General features: G+C 48.6%; 1 protein-coding gene and 1 pseudogene across 1 annotated transcript; both read right to left on the bottom strand.

Moving 5' to 3' along the window:
- Positions 1–654: 654 nt before the first annotated feature.
- LOC147979055 (uncharacterized) lies at positions 655–1,453 on the bottom strand (annotated as a pseudogene).
- A 142-nt stretch (positions 1,454–1,595) lies between these two features.
- Positions 1,596–3,700, bottom strand: LOC125543417 (D-amino-acid transaminase, chloroplastic). Its single transcript, XM_048706749.2, has 4 exons — positions 3,427–3,700; positions 3,279–3,316; positions 2,002–2,848; positions 1,596–1,894 (listed from the first exon to the last, which is right to left on the bottom strand). The coding sequence occupies exons 1-4, from the start codon at positions 3,443–3,445 to the stop codon at positions 1,803–1,805; spliced, it is 996 nt and encodes a 331-aa protein (XP_048562706.2). The 5' UTR covers positions 3,446–3,700; the 3' UTR covers positions 1,596–1,802.
- Positions 3,701–10,652: the final 6,952 nt, after the last annotated feature.

Genomic DNA, 10,652 nt, shown 5'->3' with positions numbered 1-10,652 from the left:
TATTATTTCGGCTTAATTGTTAGAGGGCATGTTTTCAAAGTAAAACGAGACACGACTTGCTTGAGCATTGCATGAAAACTTGCTTTGAAAGGAATTCACAACTGAATTCTCTTCTAATGAAATTGTTAATATACTTTGAAAATCACCGAGATTATATAACTAATTTAAATGTAACTACCACATGTCTATACTCTATAGCAATAAAGTAATTATTTTTTTCAAACTTTGCTTGGCCTCCTCTATGTCCAAATCCTGGCTCCGGCCCTGCCGTTTGCGGATTGGTTCTCACCGGTCGACATGTGAATACAATGTCCTATTTGGAGGTCAGCGCTAGAGATGCCCTAAGCATCTACGTTAGAGCATCTTCAACAAGCGCTCAACGTGCCGCACGGTAAAAACGGATTTGGCGCGTGCCCATCGCATGGTTTGGCGCGGCGCGCAGCTTTTGCTCCAGCAGCCGCGCTGAAAAGTCGCGCGCGTGCAGCTCCAGCAGGCACGGTAAAATGCAGCGCGCGCTCATTCTATAATATTTTTTAAATTAAAATTACATAGATAAAAAATGATACAAAGATATTTTACATCGGTGCAACTACTACGACATAGATAGATAGATAGTTCGACATACATAGATAGATAGATACTACTACGGCATAGATAGATAGACAGATAGAAACTACTACGGCATACATAGATAGAAAACTACTCCAAGTCACTACCATCACCATCATCACTCTCTTCGGTGTCGTCCGAGGTTGAGAGCCATATGTCGTCCCAACGTTCATCGTCCGAGGTGAAGAACGACCTCCCACCTGCGGAGACGATGTCGCACTGCTCGTTCGCCACTGCCTTCCGCTGACGCCGGTCCGCCTGCTCCGAGCGGCGCCTTGCCGTCCTCTCCGCCCAGTAGGCACGCTCAGCGTCGACGTCCTCTGGGTGGTGACGGCGCCACTCCGTCATGGCTCGCTCGTCCTCCTCGGCGACGAGGAGTCGGCGCTGCCGCCGAGAATGGTCGGCACGGTCCATGTCCGCGATGAGACGCGGCGGACGGGCGAGGCGCTGCGCCTCCTCGCGCGTGAAGACGTCCGGGAAATTCATCTGCGACCGGGGCCTCTCCAAGCGTCACGCCACCGCGTCGTACGCGCGGGCCGCCTCGCGCGCGCTCCGGAACGTCCCGAGGCCGAGCCGGACGTCGCCGGACCGTATCTCGGCGGAGTACCAGCCGTTGGGACGCTCGCGGACGCCGCGAAAGTCCGAAGCACCCCGGCGGCGCGGTGGCATGGTGGCGCGATGGTGGCTCAGAAAGCGGCGAAGCGGCAAGGAGGAGGGCGCGTGGCTGTTCTGTGGGCGTGACGAAAAACGAGACTTTATAGGCGCGCGTGAAGCGGCGTGCCAAATCTACCGCGCCGCGTGCCGCTTTCTCCCGCGCGCGCAAACGCTTCCCGCGCACGGTAACTTCTCGCCACCGCTGGAGCGCGCGGAACCAATTAGCGCGCGTGAAAAACTGTTTTTACCGTGCGGGCACGCGTTTTGCCGCGCCTGTTGGAGATGCTCTTAACCCGTAAAATTCTGCCGTATGTGTGTCATTTCTCTTCCAATGCCGCGGAAGACCCAAGATCGTATTATTCATTTGGTGAGTCCATCCGGCACACACATACCACAGTTATACAGAACAGGACTTGACAAGTCAAGTGACAAACAGTACGGGCACCAAATTGCGGCTCGGCTCACACACTATCTTGTACACGAACGATCGTGCCCGTGCGCATGCACACGCCATCTCTCCAGCATTCCCCTCCCTTGCATCACTTGTATGGAACGGCGACCCTGTCCGGCCCGGACTTCATGTCCTCCCAGAGCAGATCGGACAACGCCAGCATAAGCTTCCCCACCTTCCCTGCATCACACGTACCAATTATAACCAACCAAACGCAACGATCCATGGACGCATGCTATCTTGTTCCAATAAACAATCGATCAGCTTTGACAGCGGGTGACGCTTACCGTCGCCGATGGGCTGGCCGTCCCACTCGACGATGGGCAGCACGGGCAGGCCGCTGCCGACGAAGGCCATCTCCACGGAGCGCTTGGCGTCGGCGGCGGTGATGTGCTGGGTGCTGACGCCCTTGAGTAGGCCGGCCTCGACGAGCTTCGGCGCCAGCGCCAGCATCCGCTTGGCGGTGCACCCGCTGAGGATCTTGTCGAACACCGGGAGCACGAGCTCGCCGCCCTGGGTGACGAAGGCGACGTTCACCATGGGGCCCTCGGCGACGTACCCCTGCTCGTCCACCCACACGGACGCGAACGCGCCGCGCTCCTCCGCGTCCATGATGGACAGCACGTTGGGCAGGTAGTTGACGTTCTTCATGGTGGCGAACAGCGGCGGCTTCATGGGCACCGACGTGGTCACGGCGCGCACGCCGTGGCGGCACTGCGCGTAGTCGGACGGGATGACGACGGCGTAGAAGGCCGGGCCGGGGCAGCCGCTGGAGGAGAGCAGGAAGTCGCCGGGGCCGGAGCTGAGCCAATACCGGATGGAGCCCTTCCGGCAGCCGGACGCCGCCGTCATCTGCACGAGGATGCTGCGCAGCGTGTCGCGCGGGAACGGGGTACCCACCTTGGCCTGCGCCGCGGAGCGCAGGAAGCGGTCGAGGTGCGTGTCGAGCTCGTAGAGGTGGCCGTCGAGGAGCATGGCCGTGTCGAAGACGCCGTGGCCGCGGTGGACCATGTGGTCGTCGATGGGGAGGGTCATCATGGCCGGGTCCAGGATGATCCCGCCCAAGAAGCTCGAGTACATGGCCGGGTACGGCGCCGCCGTGGACTTCCATTTCTCTTGCAGCTTCTGCAGGGCCTGTACGCGCGCCGAGATGGACAGCCATTGATCATTTGATCGTGCAAGCATATGTTAATCAACGCAAACAAAGTAAAAGAGTCATAGGCTCATAGCTGAGATCGACTTAATTGGTCCAACAAAGTAGTCGTATTTTGGCTGTTTTGCATTTAGATAAATTTGTGCAAACAAACCACAAAATAAAATATAAATAGTGTGTGTCTACTCATCATGCACAGTGAAAGGAGAAACAGATCAGGGAGTGGCATCAATAATGCGAGCTCCCGACAAAGTATACCGACGTCAAAAGTTGGTGGCAGTTCGTGCAATTTTAGTTGCGTGTCAGACATGTACTACACAGTACGTCAAAGGCCGATGCAGATCAAGAGCTTTTCTCTAGCTAGATTTGCTTGGCTCTATCACAAATTGAGGAGGGGGAGAAGGAACTCACATCTGCACCCGATTCGTAGACGGGGACTTCACCCTCACCTGACAGCAAAAACAAATCGAAGATCAGGTAAGCCAGTAGGGAGAATCCATGAGCCAGCCCAACAACCAGCTCACCGCAGCAAACCTCAGGATCGATCGGCTCAACGCACCTTGAACGTTGGAGCTCATGGTGATCTGATCTGATCTGATCCGATCCGATCCGTGAGAGAAGAACACGGCAAAGTAGAAGAGAGTGGCAGAAGAGTAGCTCGAGTGTAGTAGCAGTGCGAGTGGAGCACCTGCTCGCACTGAGGTTTTATAATCGGCCGGCCGGCCGGCCTGCTCGGTGCGCGCGGACGTGGCGTCGAATGGTCTAACAGAAAAGATAGGTAGAGGACAAAGGGGCGGGCAACGTGGGAGTGAGAGGGAGCGCGACAACTTCAGCCGGCCCGGCGGCCCCCCACCGCGGGCCGCCTGCCCTTGTTGTATCCCCTCGCGTTTTCTGCGTTTGTTCCGGGGCGGACAGCGCCGTGGCGACCGACTGCCCGGCCCTGCGGAGCCGATCGGTCAGATCTTCTCTTTCTCGTACGCGGTGGTAACGGCGATGGCCGGAGGTGCGACGCGTTCGCCGTCGCTCGCTGCCGGAAGAGAGCATAAACAACGGCCCACTCGCCATCGGACAGGGATCGGTGGATGTGTATCGCGGCGTTTCGACCACGAGGACGGCACGGGTGGCGGCGTTTACCGTGGAGTATGGATGGATGGATGGGAGCAACTGTATTGGCAGGCGGCGTAGCGAATTAGCGATACGGATGCGGATACGGGTGTATATAGGCTTGGAAACCACCTCCTCAACTAGCTACAATGGGTAGTAACATGGACTAGTAACATGCTCATGTTATTAGTCTATGTTACTACCTCTATAATAGGAAGTAATATATGTGTGATAACATGAAGCCCTTTATTTATTAGGCTATAGACATATTTTGCCTTGATATGTGTGATGTTACTCATATTAGTAGTAACTAGCTATGTTACTACTTTCATCTCTTTCTTCATTTGTTGTATGCCACATCACCTATTTAACCTAGATATGTGTGATGTTACTACCTATGTTACTCCCATTGTGGGTAGTCTCAGGGTTTTCCGCGCTCTGCGGGTATGGTAGGATTGATGGGGAGCGGTGACTCGCCCGCATAGAGTGGCGACTGAGAGCATCTTCAGCCGCGCTCCTAACAAGGCTCCCCGGACGATTTTTCGGCCGCCTGTAACCACCAGACCTCAAACAGTTCGATCTCTGTACTTTAGTGTCATCCCTGGATCAGTAATGCTGACACGCAAATTATTTGAAGGATTTATAACAGAGTAGCAAGCACACATTTATTACATCGGATGTCTTCAAAAAGAACTTACTGCAAATAATATGACTTAAGGCCATCTAATAATGATAACAGTGGAAGACTTGGAAGATAAGTGAGTCCATCAACTCCAACGGCATCAATGAGTATAGAACCACGACCTAAGACACCTTACTCGTCGTCTAAAATATTTGTAACATGAACGTTGCAGCCCGGAAACGGGTCAGCACATGAAATATGCTGACAATGTAACACATAGAGAGTAATGAACAGAACCGGGCTATACTACATGCATATATGACTGGTGGAAAGCTCTATGGTTATAGTTTTGCGTAAAGCCAATTTTTCCATACTGCAAAGGAATAAATTTTATTTAACTAACATGGTGGTTGTTAAACATTGAGAGTGTAGACACCCTCTCAATCCCAATTAAGCATCATCATTAAAACCCAACAAAATTAATTAAAGTCACATAATGAGATTCACATGATAATCCAAGTACTACATACTCAAAACGTCCATAACCGGGGACACGGCTAATCATGATTAGTTTATACACTCTGCAGAGGTTTGCGCACTTTCCTCACAAGACTCGATCTCCTCCGTTAGGATTCTCGCACTACACGGTGTTTGAGAAACGGATGACCGAGACATAGTCTTTCAGAAGCGCTAGCACCTTACGATCGGATAGACCGTTACACCTACTTTCCCCTACATCTGCTAGTCTACCACTGTAAGAATTCGCACAACTTAATCAACTATACTAGAGCCCATAGTAGCCTGTGGCTGCACACGGAAGTTTCCAGTATGAATAATCTCATGATCCCTTTGAGTCTGGGTGGCGGTCCATAAAGAAAAACAGGCAATCGCCGGAATACCCAGGTGCCTCAATCCACCCAGATGTGTGTTAAAGTTGCCACCTTAAGTAAACCATTAAATAATAATCTCACATCTGTCATGAATACACTCACCCAATCCACGTCTACTAGTATAGCATGGCATACGCAAACGTAGAAGTAACTTCCAAAGGTTTAATAATAAAACAGGTAATAGGTACTACTCATCTACTTTCCAACCCATAATTTATTCAGATCATAACCATGCAATTGTTTGAGGATTGATCTAATACAATAAAACTGGGTAGTAAAGGGGTATGATCAAAGTGTTACTTGCCTTGCTGATGATCCGTGAAATCTAGAGATTCGAAGTAGCAAGCGGCGCACTCCGGGTACTCTATCACAAACAAACAAGTATACAAATAAGCACTCATCTAATGCACAGGTAAACTCAAATAAGAGATCTAACCAGAAAGTTCAACTTAAGAACTCCAGTTAGCAAAAATAAACAAATCGAACGAAACAACGAAAGTCAAACGGCGAAAGAAACAAGCTTGGTTTACTAATCTGGACTTAAGTCAAATTTTACAAAAGAAAAAACTTGTTTGAGTTGGTTAAATGGAAAGAGGGTTTCGAAACGAAACTCTAGGCGCTTGAATCGACAGATTCCGATAAACGAGCGAAAAGTTATACTAAAACGAAATTCGGATCAGAAATCGCGATCAGAAAAAATCGCGGAAAATCCGAGAAAAAGAAAAACTGACGAACAGCTTAACGAACGAACGTTCGTTAACTGAAACTAAACGGTGAACTCGTCCATTAAAACGAATGAACGAGCGAACGCTCGCTAAATAAGTGAACCGAAAAAAACCGATCTAAAATAAAAAAACCTAGGGTTTTCAAAAAAACGTATCGGTTTTCTTCAGAAAACCGGCGGCGGACGGAGGCTACCTCGTCGGAAACCGGCGGAACTCGGGGCTTCGGCGGGGTGGGGTGGCTTCGGCGACGGGTGGCGCGGGCGTCGACGGCGGCGAGCGCGGCACGCAGCGGCGGCGACAGCACACGGCGACGGGCGGTGCGACTGCGGCGGGAGGCGGGGCGGGTCGGGGTGGCGGGGTGAGGCGGCGGCGGCGGGCGGTATTTAAGAGGGGGGGCGTCGGCGGCTTGGGGAAGGGGGCGTCGGGTCGGGGTCAGCCTCGGGAGGGTGCCCCGGCCGGACTCGGCGGTGGCGGCGAGTCGGACTCCCGCGGGGAAGGCGGCGACGGCGCGGGCCTGGCCTGGCTCGGCTAGGCCTTTGGCCCAGTCGGGCGCGCTGTACTTAAAAAAAAAACGAATTCCGCCGAAACTAATAAAAATTCTAAAAAATAAAATAAAATTCTAAAAATGCCAAAATAAATTTTCACCACCTAAATGAAATATTTAGAACGAGATGAACATTTTTTGGCCCTAAAATGCAGTTTTGAAAAACGTGCAATTTTTCCTAAATTTAAAAAGAACTAGCCAAAACTCTGAAATAAAAACTTATTTGATTTTTTATTAAATCTTCAATATTTCTTCATTTTGGGAAATTCATTTTATTCCCTCTCTCATATTTTTATAATAGAAATAATTAAAGATAAAATAAATGAAATCAAATGATCCTATTTTCAAAATTTGAGAAAACTCAAATCTGAAAATAACGAAATCCCCAACTCTCTCCATGGGTCCTTGAGTGGCGTAGAATTTCTGGATTAGGCAAAAGCAATAAAATATGATATGCAGATGATCTAATGTATAACATTCCAAATTGAAAATTTGGGATATTACAAACCTACCCCCTTAAGATGAATCTCGCCCTTGAGATTCAGGTTGGCTAGAAAGTAGGTGAGGGTGGTCCTTCAGCAGGTCTTCTCGCTCCCAGGTGGCTTCATCCTCGGTGTGGTGGCTCCACTGAACTTTGCAAAACTTGATAACTTCACTGCGGGTGACTCGGCTGGCATACTCGAGAATCTTGACTGGTTTCTCCTCATAGGTTAAATCACTATCCAACTGAATCGCTTCCAGCGGCACTGTATCTCTCAGCGGTATATCCGCCATCTCTGCATGGCACTTATTGAATTGGGAAACGTGGAACACATCGTGAACTCCTGACAATTTCTCGGGTAATTCCAATTTATAAGCAACTTCTCCCATGCGTTCCAAAACTTTGTATGGTCCCACAAAACGTGGCACTAACTTTCCCTTAACTCCAAAGCGCTTAACTCTTCGAAATGGAGATACACAAAGATAAACTCTATCTCCGGCTTCGTAAATTGTCTCCTTGCATTTAGAATCTGCATAGCTCTTTTGCCTGGACTGGGCTACCTTGAGCCTATCTCGGATCAACTTCACCTTCTGTTCAGACTCCTTAATCAAATCTGGTCCAAACAACTGGCGGTCTCCAACTTCATCCCACGACAATGGTGTTCTGCACCTTCTTCCGTACAAAGCTTCAAAAGGGGCCATCTTCAAACTGGATTGATAACTGTTGTTGTAAGAGAACTCTGCATATGGCAAGCTGTCATCCCAACTAGATCCATAATCTAGCGCACAAGATCTCAGCATATCCTCTAAAATCTGATTGACTCTCTCGGTCTGTCCATCTGTCTGCGGATGAAAAGCTGTACTGAACTCTAATCTGGTACCCAAGGTTTCGTGCAACTGATTCCAGAACTTTGAGGTAAACTGGGTTCCTCTATCTGATACAATGCTCCTCGGAACTCCATGCAGACATATGATCATGGTCATGTATATCTTTGCCAACTTAGCACTGGTGTAAGTGGTCTTCACTGGGATGAAATGAGCTACCTTCGTCAAGCGATCGACTACAACCCATATCAAGTCATAGCCTGAACAGGTCATGTGTAATCCCGTGATAAAATCCATGCCTAGCTTATCCCACTTCCATTCGGGTATTGGCAAAGGCTGTAGCAATCCTGCTGGCTTCTGATGCTCTGCATTCACTCTCTGACATGCATCACAAACTGCTACATACTCCGCAATATCCTTCTTCATTCTGGTCCACCAGAAAGTGTCTTTCAAATCCAAATACATCTTGGTATTTCCTGGGTGAATCGAGTACGGCGAATCACAGGCCTCTTGCAAAATCAACTTCCTGGTCTCCGGATCATTAGGCACATAAACGCGGTCCTCAAACCATAAGGTATCGTATTCATCCTCATGAAATCCTTTAACTTTTCCCTTGCTCACCTTCTCCTTTATAGTGGCAATCTCCTTATCAGTCTTCTGAGCTTCTCTGATCTTATCCATCAAAGTAGATTGAATCTCCAATGCTGCTACATAGCCTCTCGTAACTATCTCCAAACATAGCTCATGAAGATCCTCGGCTAACTCCTTTGGTAACTCTCCGGTCATTAGTGTGTTGACATGGCTCTTCCGGCTCAATGCGTCAGCTACCACGTTAGCCTTTCCGGGATGATAATGCAACCTCATATCATAATCCTTGATGAGCTCCAACCATCTCCTTTGCCTAAGATTCAACTCCTTCTGCGTGAAGATGTACTTCAAACTCTTGTGATCCGTGTACACCTCACAATGGTTTCCGATGAGAAAATGTCTCCACGTCTTCAATGCGTGCACTACGGCTACTAACTCCAAGTCGTGTGTAGCATAATTCAACTCATGGGGCTTAAGCTGTCATGAGGCATATGAAACAACTCTTCCCTCCTGCATAAGCACTTTTCCAAGTCCTCGACGTGAAGCATCGCAATATACCTCATAATCCTTGCGCTGATATGGCAGAATCAACACTGGCGATGTAACCAAACGTTTCTTCAACTCCTAGAAACTGGCCTCACATTCTTCAGTCCATTTGAACTTGGTATCCTTCTTCAACAACTCCGTCATAGGTTTTGCAATCTTCGATAAATTTTCAATGAATCTCCGGTAGTATCCTGCGAGTCCAAGAAAACTCCGGATCTCTCCAACTGTTGTTGGGGCTTCCCAATTTGTCACAGTGTCAACCTTGGTGGGATCTACTGCTATTCCTTCTCCGGATATAACCTATCAGAGGAATCCAACTTCCTTCAACCAAAACTCACATTTGCTGAACTTGGCGTACAACTGATGTTCTTTGAGCTTCTCCAGTACCAAACGCAAATGCTCCTTATGTTCTTCTTCATTCTTCAAGTAGACCAAAATATCGTCAATGAACACCATGACGAACTTATCCAAAAACTCCATAAACACCTTGTTCATCATGTTCATGAAATAAGCAGGTGCGTTAGTCAGACCAAATGACATAACGGTGTACTCATACAGCCCGTACCTGGTGGTAAAAGCCATCTTAGGTATATCCTGCTCTCTAATCTTTAACTGATGGTATCCTGATCGCAAATCGATCTTGGAAAATACCTTAGCTCCTTGCAATTGGTCAAACAGATCATTGATCATCGGCAGTGGTTACTTGTTCTTAATGGTTACTTCATTCAATCCTTGATAATCAACAACCATCCTCAATGATCCATCATTCTTCTCCACTAGAAGTACTAGTGATCCCCAAGGTGAAGAACTTGGGCGAATATAGCCTTTATCCAATAAATCCTTAATCTGCTTCTTAATTTCCTCCAAATCTCGTGCGGGCATGCGGTACGGTCTCTTAGCTATCGGCCCTGTGCCTGGCAAAAGCTCAATCAAAAACTCAATGTCTTTATCCGGTGGCATGCCCGGCAACTCGTCTGGAAATACATCAGGGAAATCCTTCACCACCGGTACTTCCTCTTGCACAACTCCTGATAAGGTATTTACTTGTGTCCTCTTCGGCTCATGTCTTGATACATACTTGATCCTTCTCCCTTCCGGGGTGGTAAGCAAAATCGACTTACTGGCGCAATCAATGTTTCCTCCATACATCGATAGCCAATCCATACCCAGAATTACATCCAGACCTTGTGATTCCAAAATGATTAAATCCAAGGGGAACACATGCCTACCTATACTAAATGGCACTTGAAAACATCCTCGACTGGGCATATACTCCGCTCCTGGTGAGCTTACTAACATAGGTTTCTAAGAACCTTGGTGGGCAGTTTATACTTATCCACAAATCCCCTTGAGATGTATGAATGCGATGCACCAGTATCAAAAAGAACGATTGCAGTAAATGACTTAACCAAAAACTTACCTATTACTGCATCTGGCTGGGCTTCAACCTCCTCCACGTTA

Source organism: Triticum urartu, chromosome 3A (genome assembly GCF_056163025.1).
Source record: "Triticum urartu cultivar PI428250 chromosome 3A, HENAU_Tu73, whole genome shotgun sequence".
Lineage (NCBI taxonomy): Eukaryota > Viridiplantae > Streptophyta > Magnoliopsida > Poales > Poaceae > Triticum > Triticum urartu.
Note: the sequence above shows the minus strand (reverse complement) of the source record. Positions and strands in the feature narration are given on the sequence as shown.

Bases quoted from the DNA above. Each gene is read 5' to 3' on its own strand.
- LOC125543417 (XM_048706749.2), bottom strand. The intron at 2,849-3,278 runs GTGAGTTCCTTC...GCGCGCGTACAG, and splicing joins TCTACGAATCGGGTGCAGAT to GCCCTGCAGAAGCTGCAAGA. The intron at 1,895-2,001 runs GTAAGCGTCACC...CGTGTGATGCAG, and splicing joins CGGCCAGCCCATCGGCGACG to GGAAGGTGGGGAAGCTTATG.